The following is a 27,523-nucleotide window of genomic DNA, read 5'->3' as shown; positions in this document are numbered from 1 at the left end:
CTTGAAAATTTATTAGAAATTTTTCAAGAATACAGAAAGGAAAAATAAACAAAACAGGTCAATAGTAAATGGTTACATAAGTCAATGTGAAAAAAAATTCCAACATTATATAAAATACAGGAATATAATAATATTGTCACTGATTGTGTAAAAAGCAAAGGAAAAAATGAGGAAAGTGATAATAAAGGGGGAAGGAAAGAAGGGGAGAGGGAAGAAGCATAAAGTAAAATAGAAGGGCAGGAGAAAGATCCTAATTCAAGAGAGTAAGAGAGGAAAAAGGGAAGAAGGAAGATCCCCCCAGAGGCCAAAGAGAGGAAGAAGAAGGAAAAGAAGAGCAGCTCACTCATTATTAAAAGGTTAAAAAACAACTATTACAAATCCCACAATCCCTAGCGCCAGGCTCTGAACATTCCGGCCAGATTCGCAGTCGCCAATAGAAGGGAGTTAGCTGGGAGGCCCACAAGTAGCCAGGGATACAGGAAGGAACCTGTGAGAAACCTGAAAAGAAGGCCGCAGAGGCTGACAAGCACAGGAGCTGAGGTGCAGACTTTCCCTTTGCCCGATAAACCCTGAACGGAGTAAACACGGGGCACGAATGCATATGAAGAAGGGCTGCCCCCCTTCCCCCTTGGGATTACCTAGGGCCACCTCACAGGCTTTGCGCAACTGGGAATGCTTCACTTCCTTGTCGGCCAGGATCTTCTCCAGGGCCCATGACAGGAACATGCTTTTTGTCTGGCTCTCCTGCTGCATGACCGCCCTGGCCCCTTAGCTCGGCCCACTCTCTCGCACCCAGCTGCGCAGGGAGGCGGCCCCGAACCCCATCAGTCAGTGACAGCGCTACCTAAGGCCTGTACCCACCCCCCTCGCCCTCTAAAGGAGGAGTGGCAGCGGCCGGCCAGCAAGAGGCAGCGCTGCCGATCCTGCTTTAGGGGGCGGGTCAGACAATGAATTGGGAGGCTGATTTTTTTTGTCTGTTTTTGAATCGATTCACCCGAAATGAATCAGTGAATTGATTCGAATCATGAATCGGGCAGCACTAACACCCTGACCCTGACCTTTTTTTGAACACCAGCAAGACCACAGATGATGTAAGAGTCCAGGATAAAGACAATGAATGTGAGGCAACCATGACAGACAGACATATTTATTAGTCAGTCAGGCAGAAACATATTTTATCAAATTCCAACCAAGAAAAAAAAAGGTAAAAAGCAGCCATGCACCTTTACAAACCTCTACCACCTTACATAGCTCCTCAACTTCAGGACATTCATTGACTCCTACCAGCAGACACTGATAAAGTTCCTCCTTCAAAAGGATCCCTGACCATGACATTCCTGTCCCTTTACAATCCCTTTTCTACCCACCCCTCTCATCACCTCATACATAGTTGTCTTCTTGGGCCTGGTGTCAAGCCTCTTTTTCCTGGATTCCAGTCACACTGTGGGACCATTGACCCAAACCCAACAAGAACTCTCTCCTCAGTGCACAGGTGATATCTAAGATGTTGTCTCTTTAAACTCTCTCATGATTGTTTATCTTCCTGCAGGTGAATGCTGTGACTTCTATGGTGTCAGCCCCAGACACCGCAACATTTTGCTCTCCAGAGTTACTTATGAGCCCTCAGTGTCTTAAGTTAGGCTTTCTATTTCAGTTCTACCTGGGAAGGAAGGACCAGCTGTGGATTTCTCTCACTTAATCCTTGCGCTTCTTAGACAGATATCAGAGATACTGTCCGCCCTTGAAGCCTCTCTTCCAAGCTCGATTCCCTCTGTGGATCCCATTGTTTACAGTTGGGCCTGCTGAGCATGAAGGGCTGAGAAGCCTTTTCCAGATCCTCTGATTTCTTGCAGGCCCCACTTCTGCCCATCTGCTTCTCAGGCCTGGTCTGTGGCTCTTTGTTATGGGAAAATAAGGAGAACAGACTGAAACCTTCCCTGAAAATCCGGTTCCATACTCCCTGTGACTTGGGGTCGGAGCTAAGGTGGGAGGGTATGGAAAAATCCATGGGGGTCTCCAAAGCAGAAGGAGCTGGAGGTGTGTAGAGGGACTTGACATCCAAAGAGAATGAGTGTTTCATATTCTTAGCCTTCATACGGTTCTCCAAGGAGATCTCCAGTGAGTTGAACTGGTCTACCAGAGATAAGGGCTCCAGCTCTCTGGCCTCCTCTGCCACTTCCACACTAGTAATATCACAGGGTGGGCAGCCCAGGTCCATCGGAAAGCAGCTGTGTCCCTGGTCGCGCCATGGTGGTGGCAGAATATCTGGATGAGAGGGCTGAGAAGTGGCCTTAACGGATGGAGCGCAGGACAGGACTGCCTCATATTCCAGCAACTGACCCAGGAAGTTAAAATTGGGAGAAATGGACGGTCGCTTCTCCTTCACAAACCTGTAGGAAAAAAAGAAACATGGAATTATTATGTTCTTATAGGATTCTACAGCTAGCTTTGTGATTATTGCAGCTCTCTGGGTCTTGCCGCATCCAAAGAAAATGCAAGTGATTAGAAGAAAGTATCAGCATGATGGTTGACAATCATGTCACATCCAGGTGGAACTGACAAGACCTGAACAGCCAAAACCACCGGGGCATTACTACCTCAGTTTGAGTTCCAATCTTCAACTCTGCCCCTGACTGTGATCCTAACGTCTCTCAACTTCAGGCCAGGCCTAATCCCCGGTGCTGACACTAATCCTCTATGCATGACTGTAGGACAAGTCACTCTCTCACCCTATGCCTCAGCTCTAATCCCTGGCTCTGCTACCAGCTCTATGGGTCCCTTTTATGGAGAGTAAATATGTGTGATGCATGGAGTACCAAAGCATATGTAGGAGTTGTGAAAGTATGGACTTGTAGGCCATGTGACATGAAATGTAGTTGTGAGGAGACGGTGCAGATGTTTACAGCTGTATGTAGAATGGTACATGCGTACAGCTGTAAACATAGGAAATCCATGGGTGTAAATGGGCTGAACTTGGCTCTCATGCAGAGGGAATGTTTATCCTGTATGTATAAGCACTGTGGTTTCACCATTACCTATATGCCTCATCCAAGGGCAGCCTGATGCTATACATCACATATGCAATAGCGAAAGCGGCTGATCTGGAGACCCCAGCGAAGCAGTGGAGCAGAACCTTCCCATTCATCACCTCTGCCTTATCTGCGAGAGAAGGAGAGGGGGGTCAACAAACCGGGTATTATGAACAGCACTGCCATAGTTTGGAGAGGTGGCACTCATCAGTCTCTAGATAAAAGGATGTTCCTCCCACAGTGCACCAAAGTTCTGGAGGAAAAGTCCCAAACTGTTGTTAAAGAAATCCAGTGCTTATCATTGGATTAAGTAAAATGGAATTCTGCTACTTTTCAGGACTTTGCCAGATACTTCTGACCTGGATTGGCTACTGCTGGAGACAAGATACTGGGCTTGATAGACTTTGAGCAGCAAAGCATAGCAATTGTTTTTCTGCAAGAATTATAATATAGCTGTAGAATAAAAAGTACAATACCTATAATCTAGAAATAAATGAACAACAAGTAATGAACCTAACATAGGAAAGCTTTTAGTCATTTCCTAGATAACCTGTAGTTAAAAGTGAATGTAATTTGACCAGGTAGACAGTTCATCCCATAATTTTACTGCTTGGTATGCAGACGAAGAATGTATTAGTTGTCTTTGTTGCCCCTATGATTTAGAAAATTGAAATAAAGTGGTTCCAAAACAGTATCTTTAGTCTGAAAAAGACAGGATGATGTGTACATATATGGTGGAGATAAACCACGTTAACTTGAAACAGAATACAGTCGAACTCAAATCAAGTGGAAAAAAAAATCAAATGAACTGCTGTATTCTGAATTATCATCTTTCAGAATAGATTTAGGACAGGGAGCAGTCAATTTGTGAAAGTAGAGACTGAACCATCAGTTGAAAACAATTCTCTCTAGTTGCATACTAGATGTTTCAAGTTTATTTATATTTTGATATACTGCCTATTAAACAGGCTAGGCAGTGTACATACATATGTAATTTTCTCATGAGGAAAAAAGTTCTTTTGATGAGTAACTCTGTAAGAATTGAAAGTGTGTATCTGCAAAAAGAATCCCTAGAGCCCTAATTTCTGATGGAAAGTTAAGCAATAAAGTTCATGATCTGCAAGCCCTGATGTTAGAGGGAGACCTGGATATTGTTGCTATCACAGAGACGTGGTTCAGTGAATCCCTTGGATGGGATGCAAACATACCAGGATATAATCTTTTTAGAAAGGACAGAGATGGTCAAAAAGGTGGAGGAGTAGCTCTATGTAAGGATTGATATCCAAGCAACTGAAATGCAAGGGACCTGGGGAGAGGAAGAAGCTATATGGATCGCTCTGAAAAGAGAAGATGGAACTTCTATCTACATGGGTGTAGTCTACAGACCTCCAACTCAATCGCAGCAAATCTAATATAATAAAATGGTAAGCCGCGCATGCGCAGTTCCTATGCATGCGTCCGTTTTCCGTGAGCTGTAGCTAGGAAGTGCGCATGCACGGCTTACGGTCTTCTTCTTCCTCCCCCCTGCCTAGGTGGATGTCGGCTGCGGCGGCTGCTGGCTGCCCGAAGCTCGCTCTCTCTTCCTCCCCCGTGCTATAAAAGAGGCACGCACGCACACGCGCGTTTCTCCACATGCTCAGGAAGGAGCCCTTTTGAGACTTCAGGCTGTTGCCAGCCTAACCCAACCCGGCGGCTGACCCGCTATGGAGGGCGATCTGGCTCTTGAAGAAGAGATTGAGCTGCAGTTAAGCAAAGTGAGCGTGAAAGGGGAGGATGCGGAGAGCGAGGAGGAGGGCTGGAGCGCTGCGGAGGCGGTAAGGCAAAGCGCTAGCCAGGGGGAGGCAGAGCAGCCGCGCGCGTGTGTGTTGACGGTTCCTCAAAGGACGGAACGCGCTTTGCCACTTCCTGGGTAAGGGGTTCGTTTTTGTAGAAGCTGCTGCTCCTGAGAGTTTAAAGGGAAACTTGCACTTTGGTGGGGGGTGGGGGGAAAATATGCACAGTTCAAATTCTAATGTCAGAGTTCTTTTGCAGAAATGTCTGAGAATGAGCTCAAACATAAGTAGGGCATGGAGTTCAGGAGGAAGGTATGGGGGGAGGAAAATACTGCAACACATGGAAATGGAGGGGCAGAAAAGGGGTTGATGGACAGGGGAAGAGGTGCTGATGAACAGGGAGGGGGGCAGAAAAATGAAGACAGGCCTACTGCTGGACAGGGGGAGCACGAAGGAGGTGATGATGGACAGGGGGAGGTAAAACAAAGGGAGAAGGGCTTCTGCTGGATAAGGTGAGCAGTGATGGGGTGTTGGAGGACACAGGGGAGGTAAAAGGAAGGGAGAATGGACAGGGGGAGCAGGCAAGGGGTGGTAGTGGACAGCCAAGGAAAAAAAACCCAGAAATACAGAAAGCGGCTAAGGAGAGAGAAAAAATAAAAAAGACAGACACACACACATATATTCTAGCACCCGTTAATGTAACGGGCTATAAGACTAGTTGATAAATATCTGATTGTGGATATCCAAAAGTTTGGAAAGAAAGAGGAGGTGCTGCTGTTGGGAAATTTCAACCTGCCGGATGCGGACTGGAAAGTTTCGCTGCGGAATTGGAAAGAAGTAGGGAGATTGTGGATGCCTTTCAAGTGGCTCTGCTCAGACAAATGGTGATGGAACTCACGAGGGAAAAAGCGATATTGGATCTGGTCCTCACAAATAGAGAGAGTAAATCTAATGTATGAGTGGGTGCTCAACAAACCGTTTGGTTTGATATAATGGTTAAAGTGGAGGGCAGTCATACGATACTAAAAGTCCTAGATTTCAAACGTACAGACTTTAATAAAATGGGAGAGTACCTGAAGAAAGAGCTGTTAGGATGAGAGGACATAAGAGAAGTGGAAAAACAGTGGTCTAAGCTGAAAGGAGCTATAAAAATGGCTACGGAACTCTATGTGAAGAAAATATATAAAAATAAGAGAAAAAGGAAACCAACATGATTCTCTAAACTAGTGACAGAGAAAATAAAGGCAAAAGAGTTGGCGTTCCTGAAATATAAAAAAAAACAAGAAGAGTATAGAAAGGACTACCGGGTGAAACTGCAAGAAGCCAAGAGGGAAATACGCCTGGCGAAAGTGCAGGCGGAAGAGCAAATGGCTAAAAATGTAAAAAAGGGAGACAAAAATGTTTTCAGATATATCTGTGAAAGGAGGAAGATGAAAAATGGAATTGCTAAACTAAAAGATGCTAGTAATCGATATGTGAAGAGTGATGAGGAAAAAGCAAACGTGTTAAACAAATACTTCTCTGTGTTCATGGAAGAAAAACCTGAAGAAGGACCGAGATTGTCTGGCAAAGTTAACACTAGAAAATGGAGTAAATTCTGTGCTGTTCACGGAGGAAAGTATTTATGAACAACTTGAAAAACTGAAGGTGGACAAAGTGATGGGACCGAACAGGATCCATTCTAGGAGAGATTCTGGTGGGTCCTATTAAAGACTTGTTCAAGTTTATTATAAAATTTGATTAATCGCTTATTCAAAATTCTAAGCAATGAACAAATCAATAAAATTACAAAATTGGGGGGAAACAAAACTAACAAAAACTGAACCTTACAAAACATATTGAAGACTAACTTTACTAACAAAATAAAACGTGAGGAAAGGATGGGGAAAGAAATACAATTTGGTTAATAGAAGAAAAGACACTTATGGTTGAAAACAATAGGAAGGGAGAGAACAAAGAATCTCAAAGAAGTTATGAAAATAAAATGAAACTCCTAGTCAGTCCTTTTAGTCATTAAATGCGTCTTTAAAAAAAAGCTTTTAAGTTTGCTCTTAAATTTATCCAAATTTATTTCCTCTCTTATGTAAACAAATCTCTGAAGATGGGAGTGGTTCCTGGGGACTGGAGAAGAGCGGATGTGGTCCCTATTCACAACAGTAGTCACAGGGATGAAGCAGGAAACTACAGGCTAGTAAGCTTCACTTCGATTGTTGGAAAAATAATGGAAGTGTTGATGAAAGAAAGAATAATGAACTTCCTAGAATCTAATGGGTTACAGGATCCGAGGCAACATGGCTTTACTAAAGGTAAATCGTGCCAAAAGAACCTGATTGAATTTTTTGATTGGGTGTCCAGAGAACTGGATTGAGGACATATGCTAGATGTAATTTACTTAGATTTCAGCAAAGCCTTTGACACGGTTCCTCATAGGAGGCTCTTGAACAAACTTGAAGGGCTGAAGTTAGGACCCAAAGTGGAGAACTGGATTAGAAACTGGTTGACAGACACCAGAGGGTGGTGGTTAATGGAAGTCACTCGGAAGAAGGAAAGGTGAATAGTGGAGTCCCTCGGGGTTTGGTGCTGGGGCCGATCCTGTTCAATATGTTTGTGAGTGACATTTCTGAAGGGTTAGATGGAAAAGTTTGCCTTTTTGCGGATGATACCAAGATTTGTAACAGAGTAGACACCGAGGAGAGAGTGGAAAACATGAAAAAGGATCTACAAAAGTTAGAGAACATAAGAATTGCCGCTGCTGGGTCAGACCAGTGGTCCACTGTGCCCAGCAGTCCGCTCACATGGCAGCCCTTTGGTCAAAGACCAGTGTCCTAATTGAGACTAGCCTTACCTGCGTACGTTCTGGTTCAGCAGGAACCTGTCTAACTTTATCTTGAATCCTTGGAGGGTGTTTCCCATATAACAGCCTCCGGAAGAGCGTTTCAGTTTTCCACCACTCTCTGGATGAAGAAGGATTGTACAGAATTGATCCCCTTTTAACTTTAGAGAGTATCTTCTCGTTCCCTCTACCTTGGAGAGGGTGAACAACCTGTCTCTTATCTACTAAGTCTATTCCCTTCATTATCTTGAATATTTCTATCATGTCCCTCTCAGTCTCCTCTTTTCGAGGGAGAAGAGGCCCAGTTTCTCTAATCTTTCACTGTATGGCAACTCCTCCAGTCCCTTAACCATTTTAGTCGCTCTTCTCTGGACCCATTCAAGTAGTACCATGTCCTTCTTCATGTACGGCGACCAGTGCTGGATGCAGTATTCCAGGTGAGGGCGTACCATGGCCCGGTACAGCGACATGATAACCTTCTCCAATCTGTTTATGATCCCCTTCTTAATCATTCCCAGCATTCTGTTCACCCTTTTCGCTGCAGCGGCATATTTCGCGGACAGCTTCATTGACTTGTCAACAAGTACTCACAAGACTGTTTCCTGGGGGGTCTCTCCAAGTACTGCACTGGACATCCTGTATTTGTGTATAAGATTTTTGTTACCAACATGCATCACTTTACACTTATCCATGTTAAACTTCATTTGCCATGTCGCGGCCCATTTCTCAAGAGTGTTTGTCACGTTGCACGTCTTCGCAATCCTTCTGTGTCTTCACTACTCTGAATAGGAGGTTTGCGACAAAAGACGTATGAGGAGAGACTGGAAGCCCTGAATATGTATACCTTAGAGGAAAGGAGGGACAGGGGAGATATGATTCAGACGTTCAAATACTTGAAAGGTATTAACGTAGAACAAAATCTTTTCCAGATAAAGGAAAATGGTAAAAACCAGAGGACATAATTTGAGGTTGAGGGATGGGAGACTCAAGAGCAATGTAAGGAAATTCTTCTTTACAGAGAAGGTGGTGGATGCCGGAATGTGCTCCTGAGAGAGGTGGTGGAGAGGAAAACGGTGACGGAGTTCAAAAAAGCGTGGGATGAACACAGAGGATCTAGTATCAGAAAATAATAGTAAATATTGTAGAACTAAGGCCAGTACTGGGCAGACTTGCATGGTCTGTGTCCCATATATGGCTGTTTGGGGAAGGATGGGCTGGGGAGGGCTTCAATTGTTGGGAGGGTGTAGATGGACTGGAGTGAGCTTTGACAGAGACTTCAATAGTTGGAACCTAAGAACAGTACTGGGCAGAGCTTTAGATTCTTGCCCAGAAATAGCTAAGGAGAAGAAGAAGAAAAAAAACAACCCCAACAACAAATTTTTAGATTGAATCAGGTTGGGTGGACTAGATGGACCTTTAGGTTTTTATCTGCCATCATCTACTATGTTACTATATATCTTGTATTCTAATTGCACTCTCCTGTAATGGGTTAAATTTGTTTCTAATCAGCAAAAATGTTGTTTTAATGTAAATGATGTAAATGAATTCCACTTGTTTGACTGTAAATGATGTGTTTCATTCATTCTTCTATTAAGTCCATACTAGTGTAATTGTCATTTTTTGATGTTTAATTGAGATAGGAATGGGAACCAAAATACAGTCAAATCTTGGTTTGCGAGCATAATTTGTTCCAGAAGCAGGCTTGTAATCCAAAGCGCTTGTATATCAAAACAAATTTCCCCATAAGAAATAATGGAAACTCAGACGATTCGTTCCACAACCCAAAAACTTTAATACAAAATACTATACGTACTTGTATTGCAAGACCTCGCTCATTTAGAACAGTCACTACACTCCTGCAGCATCAGAGAGAGAAGAACCATCGGCTCAGTTGTGATGTGTGTATACTGTATGTACTTGTATTGCAAGACATTGCTTGTATATCAAGTTAAAATTTAATAAAATGTTTTGCTTGTCTTGCAAAACACTTGCAAACCAAGTTACTTGCAATCCAAGGTTTTACCGTACTTATGTTGTAAGCTTAAATAAATGATCGAAAACCAATTTGCTCTAACAGAAAAACATTGAACAAAATGGGTGACAGAGGCCCTGCATGGAATTGTCTGAGTAATTCATCATTCATGCTAACTCTAAAAAAAACACTTAAACCAATTTTAAGATGTTATCAGAGAGAAGCTACACTTTTCAGAATTTGTATTAAAATATTATGATCAACCCAAATCAAACACCAACTGTGAGGTCAAATTGTATTATCGGTGCTTATTTTCCTTCATTGATTAAGATCCTAATAGTGTCCCAGAGAGAGCCACCACCATCTCTGTGCTACAGCCTAAGTATTATCTGAATTGTGCAATATATTATACCGCTCCAGAAATAGACCCAAATGGAGAGATAGGATATTACCTTCCATGAGGACCAGCACAAGGCGTGGAAGTAGAAGGGACGCTGGGAAGCAGTGATCACAATATGATCCACTTCAATCTGGACACAGGGGCAAAACATCGATCCAGAACGACAGCCATGGCACTGAACTTCTGAAAAGGGAATTACGAAGGGATGAGACTCATGGTGGGAAAGAAGATTAAGAAGAGGATAAGTACTGTAAAACCGCTAGAGCAAGCATGGTCCCTTTTTAAGGACACAGTTACCGAGGTGCAAAATCACCACATATCAACAAGGGATCCAAGAGGAAAAAGAACAAGGAACTAGCATGGCTCACTGTAGAAGTGAAGGAAGCGAGCAGAAACAAGAAGACTTCATTTAAGAAATGGAAAAGGTCAAAAACGGATGGAAACTGGAAAAAGCACAAACAACATCAAAGCAGGTACCATAAGGCCAAAAGAGACTACAAGGAAAAAATAGCCAAGGAGGCAAAAAACTTCAAGATGTTCTTTCGATATATTAAGGGGAAACGACCCGCGAAGGAAGTGGTGGGGCCGCTGGATGACCATAGAATAAAGGGAGTGCGAAAGGAGAACAAAGCCATCACTGACAAACTGAACACATTTTTTGTGTCTGTATTTATCGAAGAGGATATACACAACATACCGGAAGCTGACAGGCTATACGCAGGAAATGAAGACGGGAAACGGACAGGGTTGACAGTCAGTCTAGAAGAGGTATGCAGGCAGATTGATAGGATTAAAAACGATAAATCCCCGGGACTGGATGGCATCCATCTGAGGGTAATCAAGGAACTGAAAGGGGTTATAGCTGAACTGCTTCAACTAATAGCCAATCTGTTGATCAAATCGGGAAGGATTCCGGAAGACTGGAATGTGGCGAATGTTATGCCGATCTTCAAGAAAGGTTCGAGGGGAGATCTGGGAAACTACAGACCAGTGAGTCTGACCTCAGTACTGGGAAAGATGGTAGAGGTGCTGAGAAAGAACCTCATCATTGACCACCTTGACGGACACAATCTGATGAGGACCAGCCAGCATTGCTTCAGCAAAGGAAGATCTTGCTTGACGAACTTGCTGCACTTCTTCAAGGGAGTAAACAGGCAGATAGACAAGGGTGACCCAGTCGACATTGTATATCTGGATTATCCCAGGACAAGCAGGCAGCCTATTCTCACATATGGGTGATGTCATCAGCGGAGCCTGGATGCGGAAGCTCGCAAGCAGACTTGCTTGAAGAAACTAGAAGTTTCGAGTCGACCGCACCGCGCATGCGCGAGTGCCTTCCCACCCAGCATAGGGTGCGTCTCCTTAGTTCTCCGCAGAGCTGAGAAGTCTGTCTTTGGCTCTCTGCGTTTAACTTCGTACTTCGTGCCTTCTCTCAACTGCGGTTTGTGTTCTTTTCTTCACGAATTGCTGTTTTTTCTTTTCTTTTATTTTAAAAAAATAATTATTATTTTCTTCCGTTCGGCCGCCGGGACAGGCCGCTCGGCTGCTGGCCACGGGCTTCGACTTTGAGGCGGCTATTTTTCCTCTTATGTCCCGGCCAATAACAGGCTTCAAGAAGTGTAGCCAGTGCCAGCGTGCGATTTCCCTCACGGACCCACACCGTTGGTGCCTCAAGTGCCTTGGGCCAGACCATCAACCGAAGTCGTGCAAGTGCTGTGCTACTCTACAACCTCGAGCCCTCAAACGCCGTCGCATTTTGGTACAGAAGCTCTTCAGAATGGATTCTTCCTCCAATCCATCGACTTCGAAGGCGGCCTCGTCCTCACCTTCGACCTAGATTCCCTCCTGCTTCGACCTCGAGCCTCATCAGACCTTCTTCGTTTGCAGTGGCTCTCTCTTCGACGACTCCTGCTGTATCTTCCCCTGTATCCTCAGGTCAGATAGCTCAGCAGAAAGTTTCAGCGGTGGTGCTTAAGGTGCTAAGACTTCCAAGTCGAAGCACATTTGTACTGCCTCTGTGGAACCTCCAGCCAAAGGCGGTGGTCCGGTTTAAGACGTGGTTCCATCCTTGCCGGCTGCTTTCCAGACCATGTTGGAGAAGCAATTCATTTAGTTCCTTACTAATATGGGACCGAAGCTTCTTCCTCTCATCCAGCCTGGGCATTCTGCAGACTCCCGCAAGGTCGAGCCTCTTCCTTAGCCTCAGTCTGAGCTTGCACACTCTTTGCAGGGAGCAGAGTCTCTGCAAGTGTCTGGTCTGGCATCCAAGCACGTCACGCAAGGAGCAGAATCTTTGCAAGTGCCTCGGCAGGAATCCTCACACTCTATCCAAGGAGCATATCGAGGAGTATATCGAGGTTCCTCCACCAAGCCTCTGGAGCTTCGATCTATAGCCTCCAGTCCTATCCATTCTTTGGTAGCGTCGGCTGCTTCTGTCTCCGAGGCGAAGTCTCCTCGATCTTCGAGACTTAGCAAACACAAGATATGGAGGGCCATGTATGTCAATGCACACAGTTTAGGTAACAAAATTCTAGAATTGGAGGCTGAAATAAGGAATGCCGACCTAGATGTGGTGGCAATATCTGAAACTTGGTTCACGGACTCACATGGGTGGGATATGGCTATACCGGGCTACAATCTACTTCGTCAGGACAGAGAGGGCAGGTTAGGAGGGGGGGTAGCTCTATACATTAAAGAGGACATCAAAACCACCAGGATCACAGATGTCAAGTACACCGGGGAGTCCCTCTGGGTAAACCTGGCAAGAGGCAGAGAAAAATGCCTGTATCTAGGTGAGGTTTACAGACCCCCAAGACAACTGGAAGACATGGACGCAGAATTAATTGAAGACATAGAGAATATCACTCTACGAGGAGAAGCTGTACTGCTAGGGGACTTCAATATGCCTGATGCAGACTGGAACTCATTTTCAGCGACAACCAGCGGTAGCAGGAGGCTCTTAACCTCCATAAAGGGAGCACGTCTCAAACAAATGGTAACGGAGCCCACTAGGGCCCAGGCGATCCTCGACCTGGTACTCACCAACGGGGAAAGCGTTTCAGAGGTCTCAGTAGGAGATACGCTAGCCTCCAGCGACCACAATATAGTATGGTTCAACCTTAGGAAAGGCTTCCCTAGATCAAACACGAAAACAAAGGTACTCAATTTCCGGGGCACAGACTTCGCACGCATGGGAGATTTCGTCCATCAGACGCTGCAGGACCAAGCGGAGACCGATGATGTAGAAGCTAAGTGGTTAACACTGAAATCAACCATACATGAAGCAACTAGCCGCTTCATAAAATCAGTAAATAAACGACAAAGAAACAATAAACCCCAATGGTTCACCGCGAAGATCTCGCACCTCATTAAGGAGAAGAAAAAAGCGTTTCTCTCCTACAAGCGCACGGAGAAAAGAGAGGCAAAAGTAGAATATAGGACCAGGTCTACAGCGGTCAAAATGGCAGTTAGGGAGGCAAAACTTCGAGTGGAAGAAATTCTGGCAAAAAACATTAAAAAGGGGGACAAATCCTTCTTCAGGTATATTAGTGACAGAAAAAGGAACACAGGCGGGATAGTACGCCTTAGAAGACCGGACTAAACTAAACTAAACTAAACTAAACCTTAAGTTTATATACCGCGTCATCTCCACGGAAGTGGAGCTCGACACGGTTTACAGGGATTAAAAATAAAGAAGAGGAACTACAATGGAAGGAGGGAGAGGTAAAGTGAACAAGGACGGAGGAGGTACATAGAATAGTGGAGAGGGAGGGAGTGGTTACATTTTGGTGAAAAGCCAGGTTTTCAGATGTTTTCTGAAATGTTGGAGGGAGGAAGTTACGTGGAAGCAGATTCCGATAAAGCCGAACTACTGAATGAATACTTCTGCTCAGTCTTCACCTGTGAGGCACCGGGACACGGTCCCCAGTTGAAGGCAACACAAAGCACAGAAGACCCGTTTCAGAATTTTGAGGCCTGAAGCGGGCAACAGCAGTGAATTGTGAATGCTGCTGCTGCCAGATGAAGTTCAGGACATCAGGACATCGGGGAAGGAGCAGGGAGAAATCGGCTGCTGGCTTGGAGGTGAGGGTAGGGAAAGAATCGTGGAAGTGGAAAAATTGGCACGATGGCTTTGGGGGGGCTAGGGGGAGAGAGAAAGAAAGGAAAAAATAAAGAGGGGGGCCAAGGGGAGAGAGAAAGAAAGGCAGAAATAAAGAGGGGTCAGGGGAGAGAGAAAGAAAGGCAGAAATAAAGAGGGGGTCAAGAGGGAGAGAAAGAAAGGCAAAAAGAAAGAGGAGGGCCAGGGGAAGAGAGAAATAAAGAGGGAGGCCAGGGGAAGAGAGAAAGAAAGGCAGAAATAAAGAGGGGAGGCCAGAGGAAGAGAGAAAGAAAGGCAGAAATAAAGAGGGGGTCAAGGGGGAGAGAAAGAAAGGCAGAAAGAAAGAGGAGGGCCAGGGGGAGAGAGAAATAAAGAGGGAGGCCAGGGGGAGAGAGAAAGAAAGGCAGAAATAAAGAGGGGGGCCAGGGGGAGAGAGAAAGAAAGGCAGAAATAAAGAGGGGAACCAGGGGGAGAGAGAAAGAAAGAGGGGTGGGGCAGGAGAAGAAAGAAGAAGGACCAGAGACTCATGAAATCACCAGACAAAAAGGTAGGAAAAATGATTTTATTTTCAACTTAGTGATCAAAATGTGTCCGTTTTGAGAATTTATATCTGCTGTCTATATTTTGCACTATGGCCCCCTTTTACTAAAACGCAATCGCGGTTTTTAGCGCAGGGAGCCTATGAGCGTCGAGAGCAGCGTGGGGCATTCAGCGCAGCTCCCTGCGCTAAAAACCGCTATCGCAGTTTAGTAAAAAGGGAGGGGGAATATTTGTCTATTTTTGTATAGTTGTTACTGAGGTGACATTGCATAAAGTCATCTGCCTTGACCTCTTTGAAAACCCGCGGAATATAAATGATAATTAACATTTTCTCTGCGTACAGCGTGCTTTGTGTTTTTAAAATTTTATTGTTGGTAGATCATTTTGACTTGGCCACAAAGGTAAGGGGGAGGGAGGGAGGGGAGCTGCTGAAAGACATCTAGTAATCCTTGCAGGCTTGACTGTGCAGGGAATTATTTTTGTAAAATCATGTTTTGTTATGTGACTGGCATTATCTAGACTTTAATTTCTATGAATGAATAGAATGAAAATGATATAAAATTATTTGCTTGCGGGGACCGCGTGTTCCAGCTCACACAAGGAAGGAGGGGGTGAAAGGGAAAAAGTTTCTCTTCCTTGGAAATAGATTCTGAAGTGACCTCATCAAAGAAGACCAGCACCAAATGTACAAGAAATCCCTTAAACAATGTCAAAAGAGCCCAAAATAGAAAACTGCTACTGCATTGAGACTCCATTATTGAAGGAATCAACTTGAAATCACAGAAGAGACAGGAAAAGGTTAAATGCCTCATGGAATCCTCAGGTACAAAACACAAACCAAATTGTGAATGAAATCGAAGCAGACAGTAAGAATTATAAAATTGATGTCATTATCTATCTGGAAAAAAAGGCGTACAATTTTCAGAAGTTCTATTTGCTCATGGTAAGGGAGAAGAGAGACTGCTAGTGATGGTGGGGGTACTGATAGAAGATATGAAAGAAGGGTGGTAGAAAGGAACAGATGGTAAAGGAGGGAGGGAAGGGTGGTGGTGGAAAGGAATAGAACAGACATTGAAAGAGGGTAGAGAACAACAGACCCTGAAAGGAAATGTGGAAGGCAGAGTGGGGAGAAGACGCTGGAAGGGAAGAAGACAGATGCCAGACTATGGGGGAGCGGAGGGAAGAAGATGGGTGCTAGACGGGGACGGTGACGGGGCGGTGAATGGGATGGCAGTGGCGGTGACGGGGCGGTGAAAGGGATGGCGGTGACGGGGCAGTGAAGGGAACGGCGGTGACGGGGCGGTGCAGAGGATGGTGGGCCGGGGATGGTGCAGTGACGGAGACAGATTTTTTCCCCGTGTCATTCTCTACAATCGCCCTCCTCCTAAGAAACAGCAGCCTCAGAAGCAACAAAAATCTCAACCTTCTGCTGCACCTAAGGCTACTTAGCCTTTTTGACTGTTTACAACAAAGCATAACCTCCACCATTCAGACTCTGACTTCTTTTCCCCCATAGGAGGTCGTCTCCATCATTTTTACCACCGATGGATGACAATTACATCCGACCTCTGGGTGCTAACCATCATCAGGGAAGGATACTCTCTTCATTTCACTCAGGTTCCACCAGAGCTTCCTCCAAGAGAGTATCCTTCCAGTCCATCCCAGACTACCCTTCTTCTTCAGGAAGCTCAAGCTCTGCTTCGTCTCCATGCCATCGAACCAGTTCCTTTGGAACAGCAGAACAGGGGTTTTTACTCCCGTTACTTCCTTGTTCCGAAGAAGACAGGCGATCAGCAGCCCATTCTGGATCTCAGGGCTCTCAACCAATTTTTGGTCAAAGAAAAATTTCAAATGTTGTCCCTGGCATCCCTTTATCCCCTTCTCGAGCAGAACGACTGGTTATGCTCTCTTGATCTCAAAGAGGCCTACACTCATATTCCCATCCATCCGGCCTCCCGTCAATATCTCAGATTTCAGGTGGAGAATCTGCATTATCAATACAGAGTGCTGCCCTTTGTCCTGGCTTCATCTCCCAGAGTGTTCACCATGTGCCCGGTAGTGGTAGCAGCAGCTCTCAGGAACCATGGTCTTCAGGTTTTTCCTACCTCGACAACTGGCTCATCAAAGATTCAACATCTCAGGGGGTTATTGTAGTGACCCAACTTACTACCTGGTTCCTACAAAGTTTGGGATTCAAAATCAACTTTCCCAAATCCCAACTTCAGCCCTCACAGAATCTACAATTCATCGGAGCTATTCTGGATACTGCCCAACTCAGAGCATTCCTTCCACAACAACGTCTGGAAGCTCTTCTTCAACTATGTCTTACAGTGTCTTCCCACTCTTCCATCTCAGCGAGATACATGACAGTACTCTTCGGTCACATGGCCTCCACAGTACACATGACTCCTTTTGCCAGACTTCACCTCAAAATTCCTCAGTGGACCCTGGCATCTCAATGGATGCAGGTTTGCGACCCACTTTCTCGACACATAACAGTCACTCCTTCATTGAAGCAGTCTCTCCGTTGGTGGATGCTCTCTTCCAATCTCTCCAGAGGCTTGCTTTTTCAACCGCCCCCCCATCAGAAGGTCCTCACAGATTCCTCGACCTATGCTTGGGGCGCTCATCTCGATGGTCTCCATACACAAGGCCACTGGACCAGTACGGATATCGTCAGTGTCATATCAATCTGTTGGAACTCAGAGCGATCCTCAAGGCTCTCAACGCTTTTCAACATCTTCTTCAAGACCAGGTAGTCCTCATTCAGACGGACAAACAAGTCACCATGTATTATGTCAACAAACAGGGAGGGATGAAATCTGCCTCCCTTTTTCAAGAAGCTCTGAAGGTTTGGGATTGGGCAATCCGCCACACCACCTTCCTAAAAGCTGTCTACATACAAGGGGCGAAAAATTGCGTGGCAGACAACGCTGAGTCGTCTTCTACAACCTCACGAATGGACACTCAATTCCTTGCCTCTTCATCACATTTTTTCGCAATGGGGAACACCTCAGATAGACCTCTTTGCAGCTCCCCACAACTACAAACTGCCTCAGTTCTGCTCCAGGATATACTCATCACCTCGAGGCAGATGCTTTTCTTCTGGAATGGACAAATCTCTTCCTCTATGCATTCCCTCCATTCCCTCTCATTCTCAAGACTCTGGTCAAGTTGAAGAACAATCATGCCACCATGATTCTGATTGCTCCTCGGTAGCCGAGACAACCTTGGTACTCCCTTCTACTTCAACTCAGCAGCAGGGAGCCTTACCTTCTACCAGTTTTTTCATCTCTGCTTACACAGAGTCAGCACTGCTTCATCCCAACCTGCAGTCTCTACACCTGACAGCTTGGTACCTCTCAACATGACTCCTTCAGTTTTCTCATTCTGTAAGAGACATTTTAGAGGCTTCTAGGAAGCCTACCACTAGACAATGCTACCACCAAAAATGGACTAGATTTTCTATGTGGTGTTTTTCTCACGATAAGAACCCTCAACATTCCTCCTTATCTTCTGTTTTGGATTATCTTTTGCACTTATCCACTTCTGGCCTCAAGTCTACATCCATCCGAGTCCATCTCAGTGTGATTGCAGCTTTCCATCACCCTATTGAAGGGAAACCCCACTCTGCTCATCCGGTGGTTTCCAGATTCATGAAAGGACTTTTCAATGTCAATCCTCCTCTCAAACCACCTCCTGTGGTTTGAGACCTCAATGTTGTTCTTGCTCAATTAATGAAACCTCCTTTTGAACCAATTGATAAGACTCATCTGCAGTATCTCACTTGGAAAGTGGTGTTTCTCATTGCCCTCACTTCTGCTCGAAGAGTCAGTGAACTGCAAGCTTTAGTTGCTGATCCACCTTTCACTGTCTTCCATCATGACAAGGTGGTTCTCCGTACTCATCCTAAATTCCTACCTAAAGTGGTTTCAGAATTTCATCTCAACCAATCCATTGTACTTCCAGTGTTTTTTCCTAAGCCTCATTCTCATCCTGGAGAATCAGCTCTTCATACTCTGGACTGTAAACGTGCTTTGGCCTTCTACTTGGAACGCACCAAACCACACAAAACTGCTCCTCAACTTTTTGTCTCCTTTGATCCAAACAAGTTGGGATATCCCATCTCTAAGCGTACCATCTCCAACTGGATAGCGGCTTGCATCTCTTTCTGCTATGCCCAGGCTGGATTACCCCTACACAGTAGAGTCACAGCCAATAAAGTCAGAGCAATGGCAGCTTCAGTAGCTTTCCTCAGGTCTACGGCTATTGAGGAAATTTGCAAGGCTGCTACTTGGTCCTTGGTTCATACTTTCACTTCTCACTATTGTCTGGATGTTTTCTTCAGATGGGATGGCCAGTTTGGCCAGACAGTATTACTAAACTAAACCTTAGGTTTGTATACCGCGCCATCTCCACAAGCGTAGAGCTCGGCACGGTTTACAGGGTTAGGTTGAAAGGAGCTACAATGAAGGGTTATAGAAAAGGAGCTAGGAAGATAAAGAGGGACAGGGTACCAAAGAGTGGGAGGTGTTAGATTTTTGAAAAGAGCCAAGTTTTCAGGTGTTTGCGGAAGGATTGGAGGGAGCTTGAAATTTTGAGCAGGGATGTGAGGTTGTTCCAGAGTTCTGTGGTTCTAAAGGGGAGGGATGTTCCTAGTTTTCCTACGTGGGATATACCTTTTGCAGAGGGGAATGATAGTTTCAGTTTTTGGGAGGATCTAGTGGAATTAGGGTTAGAGGAGTTCCAGAAGAGTGGGATAACGGGAGGGAGGATGCCATGTAAGATCTTGAAAGCTAAACAGGCACATTTAAAGAGGACTCTGGAGTGAACTGGGAGCCAGTGAAGTTTGGACAGGAGTGGGGAGACGTGGTCGAACTTGCCTTTAGCGAAAATAAGCTTGGCCGCAGCGTTCTGGATTAGCTGAAGTCTATGGAGTTTTTTTTTAGTTAGGCTTAAATAGATGGAGTTGCAATAATCCAGTCTAGAGAGGATGGTGGATTGAACAAGGTCGACGACGTGAGAATGATGAAAGTACGATCTCACTTTCCTCAGCATATGAAGACTAAAGAAGCATTTTTTTTACCAAGAAGTTGAGGTGGTCATTGAAGGAGAGAGAGGAGTCTATGATGATGCCAAGGACTTTGCTTGAAAACTCAAGCTGAAGAGTGGAGCCGGAAGATAATGGGATGGAGGTGGGTAAATGACCTAATATTGGGCCGAGCCAAAGTAATTTTGTTTTGGACTCGTTCAATTTCATTTGTACAGAATGTGCCCAGGATTGAAGGTTCATTATACATGCGGATATGTTCTAAGCGAGGTTAGTGAGGTTTGAGTCGGTCTCAAGAAGGATGAGGATATCGTCAGCATAGGTGTAGAGAGTTTTCAGGGGGGATAGATGAAGGAGTTTCAAAGAGGACATGTAAATATTGAAAAGGATAGGAGAGAGGGGTGAGCCTTGCGGGACTCCACATATCAGCTTCCAGGGAGAGGATGAGGTACCGTTTATGTTAACGAAGTAGGAGCGTAAGTGTAGGAATTTCGAGAACCAGTCTAGGACTGTGGAACTTATGCCTATTTCAGAGAGTTGGAAGATTAGGATATCATGATGGACGACGTCGAAAGCTGCGGAGAGGTCGAATTGTAGAAGTACAGCGAATTTGTTGTGAGAATGAAGTTGTTGTACCTTAGAGATTAGTGAGGCTAATAGGGATTCGGTGCTGAAGTTGGGTCTGAAGCCGAATTGGTGAATAGAGAATCTTTCTAGGTAGGATGAGAGTTGAGTGGATATGATGGATTCTAACATCTTGGTTAGGAGAGGGATATTTGCTATTGGACGGTAATTGGAGGGAATAGAGGGGTCAAGGTCGGTCTTTTTCAGTAGAGGGGTTAGTGCAATATGTCCCATTTTGGAGGAGAAAAGGCCCGATGTTAGAGCAGCGTTTATAAGTTTGGTGAGGGAACCGATGGCCTGTGTAGAGATATTCTCAAATAGGTAGGAGGGGAAAGGATCCAATTACAAAATTTATTCTCCTTAATTGCCAACACTCCCACTATCCCATTCTGGTTAGGTTGGAGGTCACCCATATGTGAGAATAGGCTGCTTGCTTGTCCTGGGATAAAGCACAGTTACTTACCGTAACAGGTGTTATCCAGGGACAGCAGGCAGCTATTCTCACAACCCACCCACCTCCCCTGGTTGGCTTCTCTGCTAGCTATCTGAACTGAGGAGTCGTACCCTACGCTGGGCGGGAAGGCACTTGCGCATGGGTGGTGCGGTCGACTCAAAACTTCTAGTTTCTTCAAGCAAGTCTGCTTGCGAGCTTCTACATCCGGGCTCCGCTGATGACGTTACCCATATGTGAGAATAGCTGCCTGCTGTCCCTGGATAACACCTGTTATGGTAAGTAACTGTGATTTTTCAGAAGGCGTTTGACAAGGTCCCACATGAATGACTACTTTGAAAAATTGTGAGCCATGGAATCGAGGGTGAAATACACATGTGGATTAAAAACTAGCTGGCTGATAGGAAACAGAGAGTGCGTGGGGGGGGGTAAAAGGACAATACTCGGACTGGAAAAGCGTCATGAGTGGAGTGCCGCAGGGTTCAGTGCTTGGACCCATGCTCGTCAACATATTTATAAACGATCTGGAAATTGGTACGACGAGCGAGGTGATTAAATTTGCAGACGATATGAAGTTATTCAGAGTAGTGAAGACACAGAAAGATTGCGAAGACCTGCAACGGACATAAACACTTGAGAAATGGGCCGCGAAATGGCAAATGAATTTTAACGTAGATAAGTGTAAGGAGATGCATGTTGGTAACAAAAATCTTATACACAAATACAGGATGTCCAGTGCAGTACTTGGAAAGATCCCCTAGGAAAGAGAATGAGAGGGCACTCTCTAAAGTTAAAAAGGGATAGATTCTGTACAAACATAAGGAAGTTCTTCACCCAGAGAGTGGGAGAAAACACCCTCCAGGGATTCATGACAAAGTTAGACAAATTCCTGCTGAACCAGAACATATGCAGGTAAGGCTTGTCTTTGACCTAAGGGCCGCCGTGGGAGCGGACTTCTGGGCACGATGGACCACTGATCTGACCCAGCAGCGGCAAATCTTATGTTCTTAGGATCTTAACAGAAAAAGAAATTGAAGCAGTAGTGTCTATAGTTAGGAATTCTCATAATTGGAGTGAGAATTATTTCTTCCATGATGACTGGGAACTTTTGTATTTGTAATAGAATGGATTTGAAACATAATGAACTAACCTGATGAGACACTGTGTATTTGTTAAACTGCATAAGAAAATATGATCTCTAAAGGAAGGGAGTGGATAGTAGGTGGTGTATTAGGCAGGCTATCTGCCTTCATTTTTCCATCTAAAGATCTATGGTCTATGTTTCTACTTGTATGTTTAATTAATGAAAGATTAGACCAAACTCTGTCCATAAATATGTCAGCTCTTCATAAAGATATCTAATGCAGTAGTTGTATCAGTACTACCAAAAAGTTTATTCCGAATTTTGCATACTTTCTAAAAATTGCCAACTGGTTAGATGTGGGTTGGGATATTCCAGAAGAGGAGGTAAGTTTATAGATCAGTTCACTTATTTAAAAGATGAAGATTTTTTTGTATCATTTTTAATGCCTTTCAGGTTAGAAGAGTAAGACTTCCTGGTTTCTCTCAATTTGAATTTAGATAAGGAGAGGAAAGGAAAATGGTAAAACCAGAGGGCATAATTTGAGGTTGAGGGATGGTAGATTCAAGAGCAATGTTAGGACATTCTACTTTACAGAGAGAGTGGTGGATGCCTGGAATGCGCTCCCGAGAGAGGTGATGGAGAGGAAAACGGTGACTGAGTTCAAAGAAACGTGGGATGAACACAGAGGATCTAGAATCAGAAAATAATATTAAATATTGAACTAAGGCCAGTACTGGGCAGACTTGCATGGTCTGTATATGGCTGTTGTGGGGGAGGATGGGCTGGAGAGGGCTTCAATGGCTGGAGGGTGTAGATGGGCTGGAGTAGGTTTTAATGGATATTTCGGCAGTTGGAACCCAAGCACAGTACCGGGTAGAGCTTTGGATTCTTGCCCAGAAATAGCTAAGAAGAAAAAATTTTAAAAATTTAAATTGAATCAGGTTGGGCAGACTGGATGGACCATTCGGGTCTTTATCAGCCGTCATCTTCTATGTTACTATGAGAGCTTTTTACACCATTGAATCTTAATGTGAATATTATTTGTTTTCCTGTATTGTAGTTTACAACAGTATTGTTAAGCAGAAGTTCTGGAGAATATCAATCAATACTAAATCGTTCTAAAAGCAGAACCATTCACTGTCCTCTCCTCATGGCCTACTGTTCCCACATTCTCTCCTCCCTTCATACCTGTAAGCTCATTGGCCCAGGAGCCCTACATCCCTCTCCCCTTGTATGCTATGGTCTGTGGCCTGGGATCCCCACATCCCTCCTCCATTTTTACCTACAAGGTCTGTGGCCCGAGATCCTCACATATCTGCCCCTCCACACACACACCTATAAAGTCTGCAGCCTGGGATCCCCATGCTCCTGCCCTTTCTTACCTATGAAGTCTGCAGCCTGCTTTAGCCAGGGCAGGATATTGTCAGAGTAACCGTCATTAATCGGAATTCTCAGGAAGCGGTAGCTGGGTATGAAACTGGACTGTGGACAGCTGCAGCTTACATTCAGAACATGAGTGATCCCATTTAGGCCAATGATCTCCTGCAGGAGGAAAAATCCAAAATACAAGCCCTTCATTAACACTCAGTCTTGACATCTGTTCAGACTAACAGAATACAGTGCTTAAAGCTCCAGCCTCAACATCCTGAGATTGTGGGTTCAAACCCATGCTGCTCCTTGTGACCTTGAGCAAGCTACTTAAGCCCCCCTCTCCCTTGCCCCCAGTACATTAGTGAGCCTTCCGGGACAGACAAGGAAAAATGCTTGAGTACCTGAATAAATTCATGTAAACCGTTCTGTGCACCCTTGGGAGAACAGTATAGAAAATTGAATAAATATAGTGGGACAGGGTCAGTGTCTTCTTTTTTTTTGTCTTCACAAACATGGTGGGTTTTTTTGGTGGGGGTATGGTGTGGTATGGGAGGGCCTGGGAGCAGGTGTCCTTTTTTTGTGTCTTCACAAATATGGTGGGGCAGCGATGTGATGTGGAAGGGGCCGGGGATCAGGTGTCTTTTTTTGTCCTCACAAATATGGTGGGGGTGGGAGGGGCCGGGGCAGGTATCCCTTTTGTTTTCACAAATCTGAGCGACCTTTATAGAATCTGGGAGATGGTGGGACCATGCACTTTTCACCTTAATTTTTCTGCATGTGTAAAACTATGTGCACTTGAGTAGGAGAGAGCATGGTGCAGTGGCTGAAGCTAAAGCCTCGACATCCTGAGGTTGTGGGTTCAAACCCACACTGCTCCTTGTGACTCTAGGCAAGTCACTTATTCCCCCCCATTGCCCCAGGTACATTAGACTAGTAAGGTTTAAAAAAGGTTTGGATAATTTCCTAAAAGAGAAATCCATAGGCCATTATTAAGATGTTTATTCTTAAGATAAGCAGCATAAACTGTTTTACTACTTGGGATCTAGTTAGGTATTTATTTTAAAAATTTCTAACCCAGCTACAAACTACAAACTACAAACAATCGTCAACTAACCAACATACAAATAAGTAAACAGGTACTTGGGACCTGGGTTGGCGGACACTGTTGGAAATAGGATAATGGGCTTGATAGACCTTTGGTCTGTCCCAGTATCGTAATTCTTATGTTTTTATTTAGATAGTTTGTGAGACCACCAGGAAAGAGGGAAAAAATGCTTGAGTACCTGAATAAATTCTGTGCTCCCCTGGGAGAATAGTATAGAAAATTGGATGGATAAACAACCCTAAGACCTCATTCCTAATGGATGCTAAGATGTCTGACCTCATTCCCCATGCGTGCTGCTCTTTGATCAGACTTTTTATGAATACACTTTTTAAAAATAATCATCTTATAATAGTTATGTTGATAAAACCAAGAAGTAATACCATACTCCTGTACAGATACTGTACTCTGTATTCTTTACCTGGTTGAGAACATCACTCTGAGACCCCAGGTATAAGTGGGGCAGGACACGTGTAATGGAGACAGATGAGGTGGACAGGCAGGGCTGGGAGATGCTAGCGTGCAGGAGGCTGGCACTGTGACCCTCACACAGGCTGGGATAACAGGATAAGAACTCTGCAAACCCACCTGTGATGAGAGAAGGCAGAACAGGAGCTTGGAGCACTGGGAGCTGTGGGGAGTACAGACCCTATAAGACTAGCTTCAAGTTCCAATTACCTTCCAGTAGCGAGACCTGGCTAGAACAGGGCTGCAGCACCTCCAGAACCAGGGAAAGCACGGGACTGGCAGAGCACTCCAAACTCCCCTGGTCATACACCACCACCTGCTTCTGGCTGGGAGTGTCCCCCTGCTGGCTCAACTTCAGGATACAGGGAGAAAAGGGGTGAGAGAAGAAATATTGGTGAGAAAAAGCGTACGAGGACAACAAAAAGGTGAGAGCCAAGACATGTCATCAGTGTGTGTGCAGGACTGTCAGTGCCTATCACTTCTAGCACTGACCTGGAAGGATGGTTGCAGCAATTTCTGTAAAAGACGCTTGAGATGGTGTCTTGAGCCGCCGAAGTTTACAGAGCCCACCACATGCAGGAGGTTGTACTCAGTGGCTGATCGACAATCTAGGAGCAGGAGCTCACTAGGATCCTGCATCAGCATTCCTGCCAGCTGTTGTGCCTGCATGGCCCGAGGGGATGTCGTCTCCCCTCCCATCTCTGCAGGGTCAACAGAAGGAAGTTGTGTGAGAACTGCACCTAAGCACAGCTTAGAAGGGGGGGGAGGGATGAGCTATAAACCCCAGCTGCAAGAGCATGGGGGGAGATGGGATGTGCTAAACCCATTACACAGATTCAAGAATGAGCTCCCACCCCCATTCCCACTACTGCATCACACACAGCCAGAGGAACCCTTCCCAACCCTACATCGCAGAATCAGATTTTTAAAATATACATTTAGAGATTAAACTACTAAAAATGCAGAAACAGTAAAAATTACAAGATACAGAGAAAATAACATCTCCAGTTTCTGCTACAGATCTGTACTCTGGTTAGGTTACAGGTCCCATCCAAGAGGTTTTCTTACCTTTGCAAGCTTCAGATTTGTCTTCACTAATGTGGAACAGAGGGGGGGACTCTAGTGCTAGAATTTAGTGGTAAAACAAGATAGACCTGTGAAGCACAGATATGGGGAACAAGGGGAGGTTTTGGACCACTGCTGCAGAGATCTGAGTGGTAGAAGGGAGTTTCTGATCCTGCGATCCACAGATACGGAGAGCAAGCGTTGGTTCTGGTCCAGAGATGCAAGGAGAAGATGGAGGTTCTGGTCCAGCGATTCAGAGACGTGAAGAATAGGGGAGGAGAGAAGGTTCTGGTCCTGTGATGCACAGACACAAGGAACAAGATTTAATTCTGGTCCAGTGACAAAGATGTAGGAAGCAGGGTTGAGGCTGATACACAGAAGCCAAATGCCCCCTCCCCAGGTAGATCTCCACAGCTATGGAAAGTGGAGGCAACACAGGGATGAAGTCACCTGCAGAAAGATGGTAAAAATAACCCATGTTGATGTCATCTCCAGCCAATGAGGATGCAGCAATGCCACAGCCACCTTCTATTAGTCCAGGACGGGTTTTCCACTCCCAGTTAACCCCTGAATGTCTTGCTTCAGCATATTAGCTTGGCATATTGGGATCAGGCACTGTATAGATGAGGATATAGAAGGAGGCTGAGAATAAAGTCCCTGCTGTAATCCCAGCTCTCTCCCTAAGTTCATCCAGTTATAAATCTTTTAGGAGTGTACTTCCTCACACAAGTACCCTTAGTTATAACCCCACCACCCCAAACATGCACTGCTCTGGCAATGTATCTACCCCTACAGCACCCTCTGCTATTCAAGTAGAGACTCCTGATGTCAGAGGAGTGGTGGGACCGCAGCAGAGGAAACAGCGCCGAAGCAGCAAAGATCGCAATCTTGCTGCAGGCTGCTTTTCTAGGTTCTTCCCCTTTACCTAATGTTTTTTAACCTTAAATGTTTCTTTTATATTGAATTGTATTTCCTCCCATAACTTTACCTTTCTGTGATCATGTATGTTTATTGTCCTGTTGTATATGTTCAATCATGTTATGTATTTTTAAGCTATTTTAATTTGTTTAATATTAAGTTGTTCTAATTATGTATGTTTACCCTAACTTTGTAATTTAAGCTGTACATCACTTAGAACCTGGAATAGGCAATTAATCAAATCTTGTAATAAACTTGGAAATGGTGCGGGGAGGCCAGGGGGATGAGCGGTCCTTCAGGGGGGGGTGCAGGCAGGCAGGCCTTCAGGGTGGGGCAGGCAGGCAGGCCTTCAGGAGGGGAGACAGGCCTTCAGGGGGGCAGGCCTTCAAGGGGGGATGACAGGCCTTTAAGGGGGGGGCAGGCCTTCAGGGGTGGGATGCAGACCTTTAAGGGGGGGACAGGCCCTGGTGTAGAAGTAAACAGAGGGAAGGGGGGGGTTCAAAGAGATGTGCATATGCTAGACTTTGGGTGGGAAGAAATAATGGGTCTGAAAATAGAGGAGAGGGAGAGAGATGATGGACCATGGGTTTTAAGGAGGGAAGGAACAGAAAGGGAGAGAAGTTGGACACAAGGGATGGTGTGGAGGGGGGGATAGAGATACTGGATAGGAGGGTAGTTGGGAAAAGAAAGGTAGAGATGATGGACCCTGGGGTGGTGGGGAAGGAGGGAGATATGCTGGATGAAA

The 27,523-nt window shown here is 45.1% G+C and overlaps 1 protein-coding gene across 2 annotated transcripts; it reads right to left on the bottom strand.

Moving 5' to 3' along the window:
- Positions 1-1,131: 1,131 nt before the first annotated feature.
- Positions 1,132-27,018, bottom strand: LOC117367412 (dual specificity protein phosphatase 8-like). Of its 2 annotated transcripts, XM_033959917.1 has the most exons (7): positions 25,864-27,018; positions 25,288-25,496; positions 25,006-25,147; positions 24,749-24,915; positions 23,237-23,396; positions 3,036-3,159; positions 1,132-2,390 (listed from the first exon to the last, which is right to left on the bottom strand). In XM_033959917.1, exons 2-7 carry the CDS (start codon positions 25,492-25,494, stop codon positions 1,712-1,714), a joined length of 1,479 nt encoding a protein of 492 aa, XP_033815808.1. In that variant the 5' UTR covers positions 25,495-25,496; positions 25,864-27,018; the 3' UTR covers positions 1,132-1,711. The 2 variants fall into 2 exon arrangements, with proteins under 2 accessions (XP_033815808.1, XP_033815807.1); XM_033959916.1 differs by having other exon boundaries at positions 25,288-27,018.
- Between the last annotated feature and the right edge of the window lie 505 nt (positions 27,019-27,523).

This window comes from Geotrypetes seraphini, chromosome 10, assembly GCF_902459505.1.
Source record: "Geotrypetes seraphini chromosome 10, aGeoSer1.1, whole genome shotgun sequence".
Taxonomy (NCBI): domain Eukaryota; kingdom Metazoa; phylum Chordata; class Amphibia; order Gymnophiona; family Dermophiidae; genus Geotrypetes; species Geotrypetes seraphini.
The sequence above is the reverse complement of the archived record's forward strand: the minus strand, read 5'-3'. Positions and strand labels throughout refer to the sequence as shown.

Coding starts and splice junctions, on each gene's coding strand:
- LOC117367412 (XM_033959916.1), bottom strand. CDS start 25,494: ATGGGAGGGGAGACGACATCCCCTCGGGCCATGCAGGCACAACAGCTG. Junction 25,148..25,287: donor TGCTGCAACCATCCTTCCAG/GTCAGTGCTAGA, acceptor TGTATCCTGAAG/TTGAGCCAGCAGGGGGACAC. Junction 23,397..24,748: donor AGAGTGATGTTCTCAACCAG/GTAAAGAATACA, acceptor TTCCTCCTGCAG/GAGATCATTGGCCTAAATGG.